General features: G+C 37.3%; 1 protein-coding gene across 6 annotated transcripts in view; it reads right to left on the bottom strand.

Moving 5' to 3' along the window:
• DYNC1I1 (dynein cytoplasmic 1 intermediate chain 1) overlaps positions 1 to 20,779 on the bottom strand; it is a 320,884-nt gene that overhangs the window by 239,477 nt on the left and 60,628 nt on the right. For 3 of the 6 annotated variants that reach the window (XM_037836734.1, XM_037836735.1, XM_037836738.1), the window contains exon 5: positions 8,867 to 8,926. The exons of the other annotated variants lie outside the window; for them this stretch is intronic. In XM_037836734.1, the coding sequence (XP_037692662.1) occupies positions 8,867 to 8,926 (60 nt within the window). The remainder of the gene's footprint in view (positions 1 to 8,866; positions 8,927 to 20,779) is intronic. 6 annotated transcript variants of the gene reach the window in all.

The raw sequence follows: 20,779 nt of genomic DNA, 5'->3' as shown, positions 1-20,779 counted from the left end.
GCCAAGAGCAGAGAAACTCATGCAATGTGAAAGAGGTCAAAAAAAAAAAAAAAAAAAAAAAAATGACAAAGGGTTAATTTGTGTTCCAAAATACTGTAGTGTGGTGTATTTGGCTGTCAAGGGGTGACAACTCAAGGACTGATTCCTAGATTTAGGAACGGACACCACATGGAGGAAGGCTGGGGAGGAGCACCTTGTGGAGAATGTGAGCTCCCATCCTCGATGGATAATCTATGCTCAGAATGGGTGTATTTCTCCAGGTTCTAGGAGCAGCTTGATGGCTGAAATTTTCTGATTACCTCATCAAGAATGAGTGTCCATTATTCTATGCTCCCATTTTAAAATTATTTTAGGAAGTATTTATTTCTTTCCCATGATATTTGCTTCTTACTGTGTAGAAATATTAGTTTGGCAGCTAAAGCATTTTTCCCAAACAGCAGCAAATGTCAAGTCTGGCTCAATAAACAGGCAAAATGAAAGAATTTACTTTGAATTGCATAATACAAGTAAATCTTGCAAAATTTAAGGGATGAGAAAAGAGTCAATCAGCCATGGTTATAATAGAGCTTGGCAACATTGGGGGAGGTTCTGCTAACAGATGTCTACTTTACAAGGGAAACAAAGTTAGGAATAATAAGGACAGAAGGTACAGAGGTCTGTTTTCTCCACGTTGCATACAACAACCATGACAATATCTAGAATTTTATAGGAACAACATTTTATTGCCTTGATGTTTGCAAGCAACCTTCTATAGAATTTGTAATACAAAGCTATGAAAAATTATAGAATTCTTCAAGTCACTGAGTACCAAAGTATAAAGATAACTCCTTATTAACTGGCCATATTCACTTTTCTGAAATAGAATAAAAAGGAATATTGTTTTACTTTGAACAACCAGTTGTCAGTAGAGAATAGGGAGTATTCCATAATTGCTTACTAAAGATTATTGAGGGCAGAGAACAAAGGGTGGCAGATAGCATCTTCTCAAGAAATGTTCATGGACTGAAAAAATGTGTATTACAAGACGTCAGCAAATGCTCTGTCTCTTGTGACAAAATTTTGACTGAATTTGTTAAAAACAATTTATTAAAATATTTCATGGGTCAGAATTTATTTTATATTTACAGATTACGAAACACATTTTATCATTACTTGTTCCATATTTAAATTTCTACAGAAAGTGTGAATGAGTGTTACTGAAGAGACAGCGGTTGTCAGCTTGCTCAAGAAAATACTCCATATCCTTCTGAAAGAAATGTCAGGCATTGTTACATGGGAAAACTTTAAAATAAATTCAAATCAGAGATCTGACCATAAAGCATAAGAACATTTGACAACACTTGGAGAATAAGCCAAAACAGGATTAATTTGTCAAAAGCTAATGCAGTTATTACTGTTAAGCAAGTGGCAGTAACTTTGAAGTGTGAAAAGACCTCTAGAAATGCCTGAGTAGATTTCCTAACACCTTATTCCACTATCTTGAAGAATAAATGGTCTTCTGGTGTCTGTTTCGAGTTGGCTTTACTTCTTTTCTTGGCAGAGTGATCTCTCTATTATTCCACCTCAGCACTGTGGGATGGTGCCTGGGTTCAGCTTCAAGTCAGCCAAGAATGAAGAGAAGGTCTAGAGAAGGAAGAGGTCATCACCTGCTAACAGCGTATCCCAAGGACTGAAAGAATCTCTAAGTGCTACTTCAGGGGAGGGACAGCCAAATCCTTGCTCATGGTTTCAGATTTTCCTCATTCTTGCTTTGCCTCCATATATCTCAAAACTCCTTTTTAGAGTTTAATGTACTGAAACATACAGGAAATTTAACTGTGAGGCTTCAATAAAATACCAGCAGCCACTAAAGTTTCCTCTATGTATACTTAACAATTTGGAAGTGAGGAGCCACTAAGTACCCTCACTGCTCTTCTATATCTATTCATCACCGAGAATCTTTGCCTCCCTTCATCCCCACTTCCCTTACGCTGACTCAGCACCTCCAGCCCTGCTTCCCTGAAGCTGACTCAGCACATCTCCACAAAGACCAAGGATCTCATAGGCACATTTGTACTCTCCAAAGTATTCTCTCTGTGAGACAAAAAATCATTTTAAATATAATCCTCTCCCTTCAGTGTGATCCACCTTTGTCCAGTGGATGGATGGATGAGTAGGAAAATAGGGGCAAAACAAACAAACAAAAAAACACCCAGTGTTCTTTTTTAATTGTTCTTTCTCACTTTAATTTTTATTCTTATTACTTTTGTGTGTGGTAATGAAAATGTTCAAAAATTAATTTTGGTGATGGATGCACAACTATATGGTGGTACTGTGAACAACTGTATACTTTGTATGATAGCAGGGTATGTGAATATATCTCAATAAAATTGAATTATTAAAAAATAAAAAAAATAAAACACACACACACAAAAAACAAATATATAATAAGGATGTGTATGACATAAAAATCTAAAAGAATGCCTTATCAGAAGACATTTACTACAAGAGGTGCAAACAGATACCCTCCAGGCATAAGAAAAGCAATACAGATGGAAATATGGATCTACCCAAAAGAATGAAGAACCACAGAAAAATGGTAACTATGTAAGATAATTTTCTTATTATTTGAATATCTTCCAAACATAATTGACTGTTTAAACAAAAATAAAAGCAACGTAGTGTGTGGTTTATAACATGTAAAATACAATGTATGACAATAACACAAAAGATCAAAAGGTGAGAAATACAAACATAAATGTATTGTAACATTCTTAGACTACAAATAAAGTTGCATAATATCACTTGAAGATAGACTGTTGCAAGTTAAAGATGTATATTTTTATAAATGTACATTTATAAATACTGTAAATGTACTGGGTACATTATAAACACTATAGCAACCACAAAATAATAAAACAGAGATTCAGCTCATAAGTCAAGAAGGAGATAAAATGGAATAATAAAAAATTATAATACATACAAAAGAAGGCAGAAAAATTTAAAAGTTAGAAGACTATACAGGACAAACAGAGAACAAATAGTGATATTATAGAAATTTAAGCCTAACCATATTAATAATCATATTAAATATAAACGGTCTGAATACCCTAATTAAAAGGCAGAAATTTTCAGAATGGATTAAAAAGCAAGACTCAATTTATATGCTGCCTTCAAGAAATGCACTTTAAATGTAAAGAAACAAATAGGTTAAAAACTAAAAGGGTGGAAAATAGTGTTGTGGATTGAATTGTGTTACCCTCTGCCCTCCCAAATGTGGAAGTCATAACCCTGGTATCTGTGAAAGTGACCTTATTTGGAAATCAGGCCTTTGGAGATGTAATCAGGTTAAGATGAGGTCATACAGGTTAGGGAGGGCCAATGATAGGTGTTCTTCTGAGAAGGTGATGTGAAGATGCAGAGACACAGAGACACTGGAGAACACCAGGTGACGACAGAGGCAGAGACTACAGTGATGCAGCTGCAAGCCAAGGACTGCCGAGAATTGCTGGCAAGCTCCAGAAGCTAGGAGAGAGGCAGGGAACAGTGCTCCTTTAGAGGCTCCAGAAGGAACCAAACTCGCTGACCCCTTGATTTTGGACTTCTCCCTCCAGAACTGTGAAAGAATAAATTTCTGTTGTTCTAAGCCACCAAGTTTGTACTTTGTACTCTGTTACGGCAGCCCTAGGACACTAATACAGATTCTAACACTAGTCAAAAGAAAACAAAGAAAACGGGATAGACTATGTCAATACTAGACAAAGTAGATTTCCGAGTAGAGAAAATTACTAGGGATAAAGAAGGTCATTTCATAATGATAAAGGGGTGAGTTCATCAAGAGGGACAAAAAATCCTAAATGTTGATGCAATTAAGACCAAAATTTCAAAATACACGAAGCAAAAGCTGATAGAATTGTAGTCAGAGACGTCAACAACCATCTCTCAATAACAGATACAAGTAGAAAGAAAACCAAGAAAAGATATAGAAGATATGAACATGACCTAACTGACATTTATGGAATACTTCACCCAACAACAGAATATACCTTCTTTTCAAGGGCACATGAGGCATTTACTAAGACAGACCATATTCTGGACCATAAAATAAATCTCAAGAAATGTAAAAGAATAAGAGTAAAACAAAGTATGTTCTCTGACCAAAAAAGAATTAAATTAGACATTCATAGAAGAAAGGTCCTTGGAAAATCCCCAAATATTTGGAAACTAGATAGCACACTTCTAAATAACTCTTGGATTAAAGAAGAAATCAAAAGGGAAATTAGAAAGTATTTTGAAATGAATGAAAATAAAAGAAAAAAACATCAAAATGTGCAAGATGCCACTAAGCACTTATGGAAAAAGTGATAGAACTAAAATCCTATATTAGAAATAAAGAAATGTTTTGATGACTTCTGCTTTCACATTAAGAAATTAGAAAAAGAAAAGCAAATTAAAAACTAAATAAATAGAAGAAAAGGAATAATAAAAATCAGCAGAGATCAATGAAATAGAAAATAAAAAAATCATTGAAACCAAAAGCTAGGTCTTTGAGAAAAATCAGTAAAACTGTTAATCTGCTAACCAGATATCAGGAGAAAAAGAGAAAAAACAAAAATAAACAATATCAGGAAGGAGACAGGTGACAAATCTATAGATGCCATAGATTTAAAAGGATTATTAGAGAATATTATACACAATTTTAGGTCAATAAATTGCCAATGAAGATGAAATGGACATATAACTTGAAAGATACAAACTACCAAAGTTCACTCAAGAAGCTATATATAATCTCAATAGCTCCATATCTATTAAAGTTATTGAACTGGTAGTTTAAAATGTTCCCCAAATTAAAATTCCAGGGCCCAATGGTTTCACAGGTGAATCCTATATTAACAAGCACTTAAGGAGCCACAGAAAATAGAACTTATGCCATCAAAAGCAAGATCCTTAAGAAAACAAGTCTATAAATTAGACTTTTTAAAATAAAAGCATTTCATTTTCTGAAAGACACTGTTGAGAGAATGAAAAGGCAAGCCACAGACTGGGGAGAAAATATTTGCAAATTATATAACAGATAAAGAATTATATCCAGAATATAAACAGAACTCTCAAAACTCAAGAAGGAGACAAACCACCTAATTCAAAAACAAAAAGGGCAAAAGATTTAAACAGACATTTCACCAGAGAATCAGATGGAAAGTTAGCACATAAAGAGATTTTCAACATCACTAGTCAATAAAGAAATGCAAATTAAAACCACAATGAGATACAACACTCCTTTTATAATGCTTAAAAACAAAATGTCCAAGTTTTGTCAAGAATGTTGAGGAAATAAAATTCTCATACTCTTCTGGTGGGAATGTATAATGGTAAAACCACTTTGAAAAGAGTTTGACAATTTGTTAAAAAGTTAAAATGTATACCGACCATATGATTTAGCCATTCTACTTGCAGGTATTTGTTCAAGAGAAATTAAAGCATATATTCATAAAAAGATTTGCATATGAATGTTCGCAGCAGCCTCATTTGTGATAGACAAAAACTGGAAATAACACAAATGTACATCGACACATGACTAAACAAACCATGGTCTATCTGTATAATGGAATACTACTCAGCAAGAAAAAGGAACGAATTATGGGTACATGCCCAACATGAATGACTTTCAATACAGTTATTCTGCATGCAAGAAGTTAGCGAAAAGAATATACACTGTCTGATTTCATTTATATGAAATTCTAAGAAATTCAAACTAATGCACAGTGACACAATGGAAATCAGGTGTTGGGGGGGATGGAGAAGGATGGGGAAAGGCAGGAGTGAGGATTTAAAGGGACATGAGGAAACTTTTGAGGATAATGGATGTGTTCATAATGATTGTGGTGATGGGTATGCATAAAAAGTATCAGAATTGTGCTCACAGACATAGGGGACTGGTGGTTTGATGGGCTGAGCCCTCTACCACAGGACTTGCCCTTGTGAAGACTATTGCTGCAAAGGAGAGGCTAGGCCTCCCTGTAATTGTGCCTAAGAGCCTCCTCCTGAATGCCTCTCTGTTGCTCAGATGTGGCCCTCTCTCTCTACCTAAGCCAACTTGGCAGGTGAAATCACTGCCCTCCCCCCTACGTGGGATCAGACACCCAAGGGAGTGAATCTCCCTGGCAACGTGGAATATGACTCCCAGGGAGGAATCTATACCCAGCATCATGGGATGGAGAACATCTTCTTGACCAAAAGGGGGATGTGAAAGGAAACGAAATAAGCTTCAGGAGCAGAGAGATTCCAAAAGGAGCCGAGAGGTCACTCTTGTGAGCACTTTGACGCACAATATAGACAACCCTGTTTAGGTTCTAATGAATTGGAATAGCTAGCAATAAATACCTGAAACTATCAAACTGCAACTCAGAACCCATGAATCTTGAAGACAATTGTATAAAAATGTAGCTTACGAGGGGTTACAATGTGATTGGGAAAGCCATAAGGACCACACTCCCCTTTGTCTAGTTTATGGATTGATGAGTAGAAAAATGGGGGGAAAAAAGGCACCCAGTGTTCTTTTTTACTTTAATTGTTCTTTGTCACTTTAATTTTTATTATTATTTCTGTGTGTGTGGTAATGAAAATGTCAAAAATTAATTTTAGTGATGAATGCACAACTATATAATGGTACTGTGAACAAATGAATGTACGTTTTGTTTTGTATGACTACATGGTATGTGAATCTATCTCAATAAAAATGAAATAAAAAAAATATCAGATTGCTTAAACACGGTTTAAATGTAACAGTTTATTTTACGTCAATTATACCTTAATAATGCTGTTAAAAAGGTCAAGTGACATATTACGCTCTAGTCTAAGGTCAACCCCATGCCAAGGCTCAAAAACAGGAATTAAAGGTATCTCTGATAAAATTGTATTGTTTTGTGAGGTTTATTTAATAAAATCTTGTATGAAAGACTGCCTTACACATAAGGACTATCAGAAAGGAAAATTTTCATTAAAGCAATATTTTTTTTCATTAAAGCAACAATTGAGGCATGGCTAAAATAATCTCTTCCCTCAAATATTATTTTCTGAAAATTCCTTTCAAACTCTCTAAGAGAAGCCGCTCTCAGTGAAGTCCCCTATCTCCTCGCCCCTCTCTGACTCAGACGGGTCCACTCTGCAGTAAAATGCAGCAGGGATGGTAGGAATCACAGATAGAACACTTCTCTAGAATACAACCCAAGTTTTCATCTGCATAGTCAACAGTGAGTATCTGCTTGGCAAACAAATACAAATGTGAAAATTCCCAACTGTTCCACATCAACAAGTGTAATTAAACAATACCACATTGATCTGAAAATCTATTCATGTAAGTGCACAGGGAATTCTGCTAGTTCCACCACTGCTTTCTTTTTTTCTTTTTAACACAATGGAATATTGAACTGCACTCTACAGTTCCCCTGAACCATAACTTTCTTACTATATTTTCACTGTTTTTCAGCCTGATTTGAGCCATATTTCTTGGTTATGTAAATAATACAAATTGAAATGTTATACATAAAGAACTATATAACTAAATAGCCAACAATTTAGCAAAGTTAAAAGAAAATAGTGCATCAGTTACCTAAAGTGTTAGGATATTTCCCTGATTCAGCACTGTTTTGAGTCTGCTGAGAACTTTTGCCTTTACAAAGGAACACAAACAGATTGTGTGTAGCCCACCAAGCAGACAGTCCTTCAAGCTTCTTCTAAACCTACAATAGGCACTGAATTGACAGAAATCCAGAGACACATACATGCCCAGGAAGTGTCAGGAATTCAAAATTAAATAAATAAATCTTACTTTGGCAGTCACTGGTTTACATTTAGAAAGAAAAATAATAATGGCTTCATAAATTACTATAATAAATTTCTTAAATTACTGTGATAAAATTTGCTATTCTTATCTTGACGTATTCAGCTGTGTGTTGATAAATGTTTAATAACCAGTCTGTGAAGGCAGAGGGCAAAGCGAAGGGGCACCCCCTGGTTTGTAGCTTTTGCTGATTTCTGTGGTGTAAATACTCCCAGCACTCATTTCAAACTACCCATGTGAGGTCACTGGATGTGAAGCTGGGAAGAGGCATGCACAATCGCTTTCCTCAGCTTGGGCATGAGCTGGTACGAACACCCACTAGAAATATCTTGGGTGTGAATACGGCTAACTCCAATCCTATGAAAGAAACAGACTACGTCTCTAAGATATGTCTGTGTCATTTATTCTCTGTGGGTGAACTTTCAACTCTCAAGCTATCTTTTAACCTGTACAATAACCTACATCAATACATTTTCCATCTGAAAAAAACGATCTTTAGGATGTAGGAGGCATTACACAAAATCAAATATTTGAGAGCTCTTATGATTAAGGATTCAACAAATTTGTTTTTGCTTTGGCAGGGATCTTTATCTGTCCAAACTAAATGCTTATCGTGAGCCCCCGAAAAAGTGAAAAGGAAAGAAAACAAATAAGACACATTTTAATACTGGTTTTAGACAAAAATTAAGCTAAGACAAGTTGTTAGTGACGGTTGGGATAAAGTTGAACGTATCTCCCATCACAGAACTTGAGTGACCCATCTCTAAGTAGTGGTGTGGATTTGTTTTTGTATTTTTAAATAGGGGGAGTATTGTTTTGCAACAACAGGAATTAATAAGGGGAGATCAAAAGCCATCTTTTTGTGGTGTTTTCCACAAAGAGAGACTTTCTTCAAACTTTATGAGGAAAACTAATAGAAGGAAATAAAATTATCAAACTGGAGTCCAACAAAAGGGGAAAAAAACAAGAGCAATGACAGCTCCAGCATTTTCAACACAACCATAGCAAAGAAATAATAAAAGGAGTAACAAAAGAGCAGACATATACCCAAGTTCTGAGTCTGACTGCAGCTGCAGCACCGAGGGGTCTGTGTCCCACTGCAGGGTCCTACTCGTGCAGCACAAAGGAAAAAGAACACAGAGAATTAACAAAAGGGGAGGGAAACAAACCAAACTGAACCATGTCATTCATCAAGGCAATTCCATATAAAATACATACACAGAACATCTCCCCACTTCATCCCCGTCCACCTCTGGGTGCAAGAAAGAGCCAGTTAATACCAGAGGACAACAGAAAGTGAGGGGCCATCCTTTCCTTCGGAATCTGTTTGCTACTGGAAGCTGTGGTTGGTTTCACTGGAGAAAGTCCAGCCAGAGACAAGTATAAACACTCAACCCCCCCTCACCACCACTTTTTGTTTTGTTTTTGTTTTGTACTAGAGCCTGAGCATATAAGCTGCTGCATATATCTCTGAAACCCCAGTGTCCATCCATTTCTGGGAGCGCCAAGCACCTTCCATGAAGTGAACAGAGCCAAGTACAAGGGAACAAATGGGCCAGGGGGGCTCCGGCCAGATGGAGCATGATGTGGGGCCTGGAGAATAACTGCCTTCCTCGGGTTAGTCATTGTAAATACAATGCATTTGATTTCACGATTCACAGGCATTTTCATGTTTTTATTTATATATATTCCATGAAGATGGTCACCAACCATATTGCTTAGCTCTAAGATGCCAAGAATTACATCTTAAATCTTTTAAATGTTTTACAGGTGTTAACACCAAGTCTCAATAGCTACCAAGGCATTCAGTTTCCCTTGTTATTTCTCCCTTAAAATACAAGGAGATAAACAGCTCTTTTATAAACAGTGCAGGCAAAGTCCTTTTTCAGTCAGGCCCTTTAAATTTCCTGCACAGAATTAGCTGCTGGTGAATCAGGCTTGAGGTTATTTGGCAGACGACAGATTATACCGTTGAACAGCCCAGGCTCTGGAGTCAGGAATCCCAGATTCAAATCTTGCCCTTGCGGCTTCCCAGCTGTGTGACATTGGCCATGTTGTTTAAGCTCTTGACCCTACTTCCTTTTTGCTGTCTCCCAAACTTATCTCTAACTACTCTCCCCTACCCTTACTTTATGCCAAGCCCTGTGCTCCCCTCCTGCAAGCTCTTCCCTCAAGTAGCTACATGGATCATTCCTTTGCTTCATTCATGTCTTGGATCAAACGACATCTCTTCAGAGAGGCTTTCTGTCCCTCACCACCCTATCTTATGCAGTCCTTGTACTCTCCTCCCCTTCCCTTACCCTGCTTTATTTTCTTCATAGCATTTATCTTTAACTAAGATTTTATTGTTCATCTGTTTATTTCTTATTGTTCATTGTTTGACTCTGGATTTAAGTCTCATAATAACAGCGGCTGCTACATCTCCAGATATAGGGATGCCGAGAACCATGCCTGGCAAGCATGCTTATATAATATAATATTTTGAATGAATGAATGAATGAATAAATGATTTCTGGTTTTCTAAAGGGATTAAGTGCAATTATACCCATAAGGCACAAAGTAGCCATTTAATTAAACAGTAAACTGCTTTTACAACTACGGCAATCACTGTATCTACTACCAAGGTTTCTTTGAATTAATGCCTATCGATGAGATAGTCCTATCTAAGCTCTACAGATAGATATATCAGAATTCAGTTTCACAACTTTCTTTATTCTGAGTATGCGCTTTCCTTTTTACTTGAATGCTCTGAAGGAGTATGATAAGTAAAATCCAGTGAGGACACTAATTGGCCACTGTTTCTTAGACCAGTGTGGCTCAAAACCTTAATGTGCACACAAATACCTGGGAATATTGCTAAAATGCAGATTCTGATTCAGCAGGTCTGGGGTAGCCTGACATTCTGCATTTCTAACAAGCTCCAGGTGATGTGGATGCTGCTGGCGTGTGAGCTATACTTTGAGTAGCACGGCCTTGACTTAGATCAGTGGTTCTCAAATTTTAATGTACATCGGAACAAAATGGGGGATCTATTAAAGTACAGAATGCTGGCCCCTGCCCCCAGAAATTCTGATTCAGTATTTCTAACAAGTTCCCAGGTAATGTTTCACGGTTGATGGTGAGACCACCCTTAGAAAATGACTGTTACTGGGCTAGACTTGCTTTCCCTAGCATTCAGAAAGCACCTCTGGCACTCAGATACATCAGACCCTAAACCTGTGATTCTCTCAAGCCTGGCCACCCCCAGACCAACTAAATCAAAATGTCTCGGGTGGGACCCAGGCATCCATATGTTTCAAAGCTTTCAGGTGATTCCAGTGTGCAGCCAGGGGTGAGAACCACTGCTCTGGATCATCCTCTCCTCCAGGTAAGCTGTCCTTCCTAGTTCCTGACATTGATTCCTTCAGCTCGTTTCGAATGGGGGAAGTAATGGAATCCATTAAAGCGATTCATCCTTGGCTGTTCACTATCCCTGGGGTTTAAACCGTTTATATTTAAAAAGAGCATTTCTTCTGCTATTGGCAGGCAGCCCCAGCTCTTTTGTAAGGGGTGGGTCAGACATTTGGGCTAAGGTTTCTTAGCAGATGACCTTTATTGGCCTTTTCAACTTCTCCGAGTCAGGTGAGGAATGCAGCAGCTCTCCGGTGGTCCAGCTGTTCTGCTACTTACTGGACAGCTCACCTCAACTCACTGTACTCTTAAGGAAGAAAAAATGGTGATTCCATCAGAGTCACTCACTTGAAAAGCCCACAGACAAGCAGTCTGGAGTCTGCATTTACTCAGCCAGAATAAAAAAGGTGGTACACAGGTAACAACCCCACAGCAGTCCTGCCCCCCAGTCACACACACATTATTCAGTAAAAGAAATCATAGTCACTGTCAGTGACAAGCCCTGGGGTAAAGATGCTTTCAAGTGTGTTAGTTCTGTTGTTTTCTTTTCTTTTTTCCCCAATATTATCTGTGGGATGCTCAGACTTGTGCGGAATGCACTTCTTCTTTGAAAAAGCTCTTAAAGCCAGTATGTTATTGGGCAAAGGTTACTGGTGTTTCCACGGATGACCTAGGGATGTGCATTAAATGTTTGCTGAATTCCTTCTGTACACACTTGTGGAAAAGCCTCCCAGCCGACAGGCACACCATAGAAAGTGCCGCGTCTGGGGCCCAGGGGTGGGATGTCGGTGTTTGGGGCCTGGCTCCACTGAATGTCATCAGGCAACCCCTCTGTCCCCAGGAAAATGATACTGCAGGATTGGAGGCACCTTAATGTCCCTTCCTACCTAATATTTTGAAATTTAAGATGATTATTAAATTGCCTTTTAGCTTTCTTTCTCCTATTGGAATAATTTCATTATTCCCATTAGAATAGATTTTACTTTCCAACTATTTATCATCAAGTTACTTTATCACTAAAAATAAAATGATGGTTTCCCCATAGCTTCTCCAGCAGTTTGAAGTCTTGCCAGGTAATTTATTTATAGAATGAAAGAAGCAGTGAAACTGTATGATAATGAACTCCAGTAAATAAATATATATTAACATAATATACAATTACAAATTCTTTTCAGGTCAAAATTACCCTATATATTTTTAATAGTAATCAGTTCTAGATTTTAGTTAATTCCTGAATGGCCCAATCAGTGCATCTAGGGGAGAGAATATTTGGGACAAGGACATTCATTTACTTATTCAACAAACATGTATTAAGGACCTAATATGTAAAATACCACGATAGAGAATTAGAAGAATTCTCAAGGAAACTATAGTTCTTATGGGGTGATAAACCATATAGAACAAAGCAGAAAGCAAAGCATGCCACATCAGCAGCACTGCAGACATGATGTGGGATACAGCTTTTGCCCTTAAGAATCTAGACATATGAATGCCTAATGATATACTGATAACATATACAAGAAAGAAAGCAGTCCTTCTTACCTACCTGGCACAGTTTAAAGTTTCAACAAATTTTAGTTGAATAAATAAATAATAATGCTTTTCACTAAATGTTTACTCTGTGCCAGCCAGCAGGCATTGGACACTACTTTCATTATCTTTTGGAAGCTGGAGCAGGGAGACTTTCTCTGAAAAGATCAGAGGCCCCATTTGGCCAGATTTTTCGAGGTAGGATTTGAACATAAATTCATTAGTCTATTAAGTCTAATAACACCTATAAAATTAGATGCCAATTTATCAATTTATCATGAGAAGAAGAATTGCTAGGCAGAACAATCATACAAGCCTGACCAAGTCTTCCTCCTGGCATCCTGCAACCACAGCTTCTGCCCTGCCCTACCCACCACCATATCCATGTCATTCAGGAATATCAGACATACCCCCTCAGTGCTGTCTCTATTTTCCCTAATTCCTTGGATGACCAATCAAGCCCTTTCTGATTGAGACAATCTTTCTTTAATTATGCCAATTAGATTCCTGTCCAGTGTTTCTGCCTTGGAAGCCATCTTGGCTTTGTTAATTTTTAAGAGTTGCATTTCTCTGCTCTGATCAGTTTGAGGACGTTTCTTGGAGAAAATCTCCTTGAGTCTAAGGGAGATCTCTAAGCTCTTTCTGGAGGAACTTGTCTGCATATATCTTAAGTAACTTAATAATTCCTTACATTCTCTAGACTGAGGCACATTACCATGATCCCATGGCTGGGTTGGCAGTTCTGGATATGCCAGCGAAGGTAGTATTTCCCAACTTTGTGTCAAAATACTAGATATAGAAGCCTCCCATATGATGTAAAATAATCATTTGCTTATTTGACCCTAAACATACCAGACAGTGGAGCTGCTGGCATCTCATCTAAAAAGGCCTACAATATAACATTTATTTTACAATTTCAGGAAAAAAATTTTTTTTCATTATCTCTTTTACAAAGGAATAGACAAAACATCAAAATTCTTCAAAAAAGCAGTGACCTATTAAGAGACTAACAGAACTTCCTATTTTAAGCCTTCTAACAATTCACCATTTCCAACTTCGTACAAAATTCCCTTCATTAGCCCAATTTTATTTGCTCTGTCACAGTTTATTGGATAGAGAGAAGTGAAAATTCAGAAAAACAATCCCCGGGTAATCCATTGAAAAGTATAATCTGAGAGTGAAAGATATGATGTCTATGCTCTCTGATGAGTGATTAATTTCTTCCTCTTCTACTCTTACCAATAGCTGGTTAGTGATTTCCATTCTTCTTTCCATCTTCATTAGGCATTACAGTAGGGAGGATGAAAATTCTTCCCTAAGGAGTGCCTTTGCTCTTACCTTTTCTTGGTTTTGGTTTTAAGAAAGAGATTTCCTATAAATATTTGGAAGACATTAGTTAAGAACCAGTTATACTCATACTTGGCCACTCTCATACTCTGCTGGTGGCATTTTAAATTAGTACAAATCATTTGGAAGGCAAGACGGCAATATGCAGGAAGAACCATAAATCATTACTCCTGGGCAGGTTTCACTTCCAGGAATTCAACTTATGGAAATAAACAGCATAAGCAAAAATAATAATAATGATGATAACAGCAAAAGTGATGATGACGATGTTGATGATGATGACAATGAGGACAACCTCCAAATTCTTGTTCCTCATCCTTGATGGCTCAGATTCCTGGTGATTTTTGGCTCCTTCTTGGCACACTCTTTCCTTTAGTTTTCCTGACCCAGAAAATCTTGTTTCTCTTCCTTTCTCACTGTAATTTTCATAGGGCCCTTATACTTTCTACCCCCCCCCCCCCATAAAAACAGGTTTCCCAGCCAGGGTTATTTCTTCTCCCTCACATCTGTACTCTAACCCTAGGTGATCCCATAGACTTCCATATATCATCTGCAAAAATAACCCCACAGTGCCACTGAGATCTAAGTCCCACTTTTTCACATGATGCACCTGTCAGCCTGCACACAAAGTCATTTTACCCTCCCGTGTCACTTATCTTTCTTTCATTTCTTTCTCCACTTCCACAATCCTAGTTTAAACTTTTAGTCCTTATTAGACCATCAGTTCCCCAAACTAGTTCACAGACCTTGAAATCATGATAGAAATACAATGGTCCAGAACTCACCGAAGGCCTGTGCTCTAGGCATCTGTTTTTATCAAGTGCCAATATGAATTTGATGAGTAGCCAGGTATGGGAGCCAAGCCAATGGTCTCAGTTATCTCAGTGGTCATACTAGTCTTTCAGATCAGTTACTGCTCCCTTAACACGCATTCTAGACTTCATCCACCCCCACGCTTTGCTTCCTTTTCCTTTGTTTATGCCTTCCCTATCATTTGGAGTGCCCTTCCTTCCATCTCTACCTGTCCAAGCAAACATATTCTTTAAAAGCACAGTTCAAATGCCTTCTCTTCCAAGAATAACCCCATTTAGAAGCAACCTGTCCCTCTATGGGACAAGTATAGAGAGATACTTGGGCTTCTTATCACACAGCCCTCTTCACCAACCTACATTCCACTAACTTTACCTCAAAACTAGCCTGCAGAAAGCTTAAAGACAAATTCCGAAGTTGGGGTGCAGGATGGAATGAGCCCTGGTCCAAAACCCAAGAACCCTGGTAGCAAGCCAAACACACTGCCAGTCCCCCTCTCACTTTTTCCCAAGTCCAGTAATTAGGTTTCTGCCTTATTTCTGCAAGGATATCCCCACTCTGTACCTCAGCTCTTTCAGCCACAGCCAGTAGTTCCCCTTGAGCAAAGTCCACCCTCTGGCAATTTACCCAGAACGCTTGTCCTTCTCTGGATCACAGAACAGCCTTGATTTTTACCATCCATACATCCATACTACATACATTCCATCCAAATTTTTGCAAGCTGCACACACTCACATACACACATGCACACACACATATACACATACATATTTAACCCACCCTTGAATCAATAAACATTTACCAAGTTCCTAAGATGTATCAGACTTTATGCAGGGTCGTAATGAATCAAAATCATTTGTATCACTTGAATATCGTAGAAATTAATTATAGATGATTTGAGAATAATGGTTTATGACATTATTGCTCATTTCTATGAGCACTAATATTTGAGTGCTGTGACTGCCTAGCAATGTATTTTCTTTAGATGGCTTCAAATTAAAACTGACAGTTTACAGGAAGGGGGCTCTTTAGAGGTAAGGGGAATTCCTTATCTATAAACTCCTTGCAGGTCTGACATAGTGTCTTGCACATAATTAATTCGTAGCTATTTACAGAATAAATAGATGAGTGGACAAAAGAAGGTCTTCACCTGCCTTTTTTGCAGATAGATGTGAGTTGGGAGAGTTAGTTGATTCCCCCCAAAATGATTTTTACCTTCTGTATTAAAAAATGAATGAATAAGTCAGGGTAGGCCTGCCTAACGCCCTACATAGTCACCAGAGCACTTACAAAGAACTCAGGCTTGCAAAGCATGATGTCACCACACATGGTCCCAGGAGAGTATTCAGATTCACATCCACAGTGAAGAAGGAAGGCCTATCTTTAAAATGCCAGCCATATTCCTGGCTTGTGCTGGGATTGAAAAGATGTCCATCCATTTTCTCTACCAGATGATCTTAGCAGCTTTAGTTAGACCCTCAAGCAACAGCATCAGAACCCAACCTTTCATGTTCTTCCACTTCTTTCTAAGAGGGAGAGGCGGCTCAGGGACAGAATACAGAGCTCCCCTTACAACCAGTTTCTCTGAGCTTGCATTCCACACGTCTTCTCTGTCAAACAGATCACAAGTTACTCATCTGACAATGAAAACAGTCTGGACTGACACGAGCTCAGTGCCAAACAGAAAATCTCCAGTCAATGTCACCCCACCCTCCTATTTTTTAAATGCCACTTCCAAAAGTAATAGGCTGAATAATGAGGACATTTAAAAAAATCCATCATATCACTCAATCTGTCACATTCTTTAAAATGATGTCAATTAAGTAAAGATGGTATTTAAATAATGAGTACATTTTTTACTTCTCAGCCTCAATTATTTCCTTACTTAAGACCGGCAATGGGGATGATAAAGGTTTTCTGATGTCAGAAATAAAATAGGAGCAGTGCAATACATATCTTACATCAGACTCTTTTTTAAAATCCTTTTTTTTTTTTTTTTTTTTTGATTTTCCTGTGAGAGAATCTTCCCTCTGTTGCCTAACACAAGCCTAACGGAGTGCAGATGTGGGCCACAGTAAGCCATACAGGGAGTCCAGCTGAGCTGGATGCAAAAAGAAATGAGACTCTTACACACTACAGAGATAACCCTTTTTAAGTTTTAATGTATTGGAATAGCTAGAAGTAAATGCCTGAAACCATCAAACTGCAACCTAGTAGCCTTGACTCTTGAAGACGACTGTATAACAACGTATCTTACAAGGGGTGACTGTGTGATTGCAAAAGCTTTGTGGATCACATTCCCTTTATTCGGTGTATGGATGGATGAGTAGAAAAATGGGGACAAAAGAAACAAATGAAAAATAGGGTGGGGGAGATGATTTGGGTGTTCTTTTTTATTTTTATTTTTATTCTTATTTTTACTTTTTCTGGTTTAAGGAAAATGTTCAAAAAACAGATTGGGGTGATGAATGGTACTGTGAAGAGCTGATTGTACACCACGGATGATTGTATGATATGTGAATATATCTCAATAAAATTGAATTAAAAAAAATAGAAATGAGAACTTCCCCTCATGGACCAAGGACACATCTTCTCCCCTGAAGCTTACACGGAGGACCTGCTATCAAGAAAGGAGTTTCTCCAGGAGAAATCCTAGCAATCCCTTACTGAAACAGATGCTTACTGAGTTATTATATCCATATAGGTATATATTGTATACTCTGCCTGAAGACAGAGTAAATATTGAAATTTATGAACTAATCAGTTAATGTGCTACACAGAGAGAAAATCCTATAGTGTAAATCTTAATTTTCAAATGGACTGACTTTTAACCAGCCTTTAATCAGTGACTTCAGACTCCCTGAAATCAACTAGCTGGTAGCATATTATATAATGACAATTTTTAAAAGTTTGTATATATAAAAACTTTAATAGTTAATAGTATTATTCCCCTCAGAGTCTTGCATTATTTATTTATTTTTTAGCATTTATTAATTCCTCCTTACTGCCTTCCCTTTAGCCTCTGGTTCATCAGAACCTCCTGGAAGATTTTGACAAAAAATGTGTCAAAAGTCCCTCAAGCCTTATATAGTTCCAAAAAATCCTGTAGAATCTGATTGTGACTGAAGATGGAAGTCCTGATGATTTTCTGTTGGGCATTAGGCCCATGTGGACCCTGAGCACATTTTCCTTTCCTGAATTCATTCAGAAAGCAAAGTTGTGATCACTTCCAGCCAGCACAAGTTGACCTTGAATAAATGATTCCAATCTAATTAGTCCAATCTAATTTCCTTATCTGAGAGGTCACTAAGCAATAGATCAGGGGCAGGCTGAGTATATCAATTCTACCAAGGTATTCTGCCAGTATGAAATTTAGTATCAACTCTATGGGGGCCTGATATTCAAAATGAATAGCAGAGGATTGCAGAAATCTGTCCCTTCATCCCTGAATGCTAATCTGGAGTACACACGAAGCAGACAGCCTGACCCACCTCTTGCCCATTCCCTCTGTGTGTCTTTGTTCTGTTAAATGTTTCAGAACATGTTTGTTTATCTGGGGCACTTTAGGGCCCCCTAGGGACAGACGTCTAACCTCCCTAGAGAAAATCTATGCATATCAGGATTTTTTGATTAATAGATACTTAGAGTTGGGAGGGCAGGCATCAATTTTAAACACTGTGGGATTATTTGGGGGCAACTGGGGAAATGTGAAGATAATATAGATATTACAATGAGAAGAAAATGTATTGAAATGGGAAGGGAGAGATCATTGACTATAAAAAGCACACTCAACAGTTGCACATATGATGCCATTTTGGAATATATATATATATATATATATATATAGGGATATATAGAGAGTATATACAGAGAGATGAAAGAATATACACTAAAGTAGTAATAGTACTAATCTCTGGTGGTTGGAATATGATGTTTTTATTTTCTTATTTTTGCTTGTCTGCACCTTCTAAATGTCTAAACTGTACAGGTAATGTATATTTTATTATTATTATTAATAATTAATAATTTTTAATAAGATTATTTAAAATAAACTGTAGGGGACTGAAATACCCTGATTGGAAAATAGAATTTAGTGATGGTGTTAAGGCCATAAATTATCAAAGAAAGGAGATAATAATGAATCCTATCACCCCACCCCACCCCCATGGCCATACTCACCAAAAACAAACGTCATCAATCTACCCTTCTTACTATTTTGCTAAGGATATTATGGAATGTATATTATTATTGTAACAGGAGAGCGCACAATGTGTTATTGTAACAGGAGACTGCACAATACGTTCTCACATTGGGGGATAGCTATCTTTGAAATATTTTTGAAAGTTTTCTTCTTTGAATCAGGTTTGGGACAGGATGGAGCCTACACTCTAGTGTCCAAGTGACCTCTATGAGGGCAATACATTCTCCTAGGTTTCTGCGGGCCAGAAGAGCCTCTAGCTTAGCTTTGTCACCAAGGAACCTAAGAAATCACAGTGACACAGGGAAAAGGGTCCTAGTGCAGGCAACACTCATACAAAGTCCCTCATGAGCCACTCGTGTGAATGCAAAGAATAAACGTGCACTGGGAGATCATCATTTATGTGGATTCATTTCTGGCTGAAATCTGAAGGTCAGTAATTAACTGCTGGGGAACCTCGAAAGTGGCCTCCAGGAGCATGGAATCACAGTCTGTCCTTGGAGTTGTCATGTTCAACATTTTTATGTAATGACTTGATAAACATTTATCAAATTTGAAAATAACACCAATATAGTCTATGAGAGAATCTAAAAAGACCTCTTCCCATTGGAAAAACAGCTGAAATCAAAGTATAAGAAAACCGTAATAATAATAATGAAAACACCCATAAACTTACTATATGCCAGGCTCTGTTCCAAGTGCTTTACAAATATTAATTTGTTTAAACCCCACAATAGCCTTATGGAGTAGGTCTGTATCACTTATATCAATTGCTAAGAGTCAATGCAGTGTTGCAGTATAGATCATGGATACTTGAATCAACCTTACTAGGTTCAAATTTAGCACTACTTGTTGTGGGAACCTGAGAAGTTACTCAGTTTCTCTGTGCCTTGGTGTCACATCTGTAAAAAGTGGGATAATAGTTCATTCATTCAAAAAACATTTATCAAATGCTACTATGTGGATACAGCCTCAACATCACTTAGTCCTTTCCCTCAAGGAACTCATCATTTCCTGAGGAAGAAATACATGTTTTCAACTAAACAAAAGTCAGTCTTTTTTAAGGGCTATAATGTGCTAAGGATCCATTATCATGTAGAAAAGATGTTGGCTGTTGGTTTGAGATGAGTATTCTTTATCATATTGAGGAAATAGATTTCTTTTCCTAGCTTATTAAGTTTTAACAAATGGGAGTAGATGTTGAAATTTTTCAAGTACCATTTCAGTATTTATTGCAGTGTTTATTTTTCCCTCTGTGACCTACTTATATACTGAATTATGGTAACACATTTCCCTATACTAAAATATCCTTGCATTTTTGAATCATTACTAATTGATCACAGTATAGCATCCTCTTAATATTGTGCTGGATTCCAGTTATATACAGTGTGTTTAGGAATTTTTCATCTTTGTTTGTAAGTTAAATTAGTCTTTCAAATGTCTTGCTAATAATTAAAATAGATTTTTTTTTAATCCAAGAGCTTGTTCTTTGCCCAATATGATTAATTGGGCAATGATTAATTGGCTCTATTAAAACTAATCAAGAGAAAAAAACCACAAATATAAATTGTAAATGAGAAATGGCTATAGCAGGAGCAGAAATTTCAAAACAAGTTGTGACACTTTAAGTTAAAAAATAAAGTTAAAAAATTAAATCATATTAGTATAATTGAAAATTATGTATT

Source organism: Choloepus didactylus, chromosome 5 (genome assembly GCF_015220235.1).
Source record: "Choloepus didactylus isolate mChoDid1 chromosome 5, mChoDid1.pri, whole genome shotgun sequence".
In the NCBI taxonomy this organism is placed as follows: Eukaryota; Metazoa; Chordata; class Mammalia; order Pilosa; family Megalonychidae; genus Choloepus; species Choloepus didactylus.
Note: the sequence above shows the minus strand (reverse complement) of the source record. Positions and strands in the feature narration are given on the sequence as shown.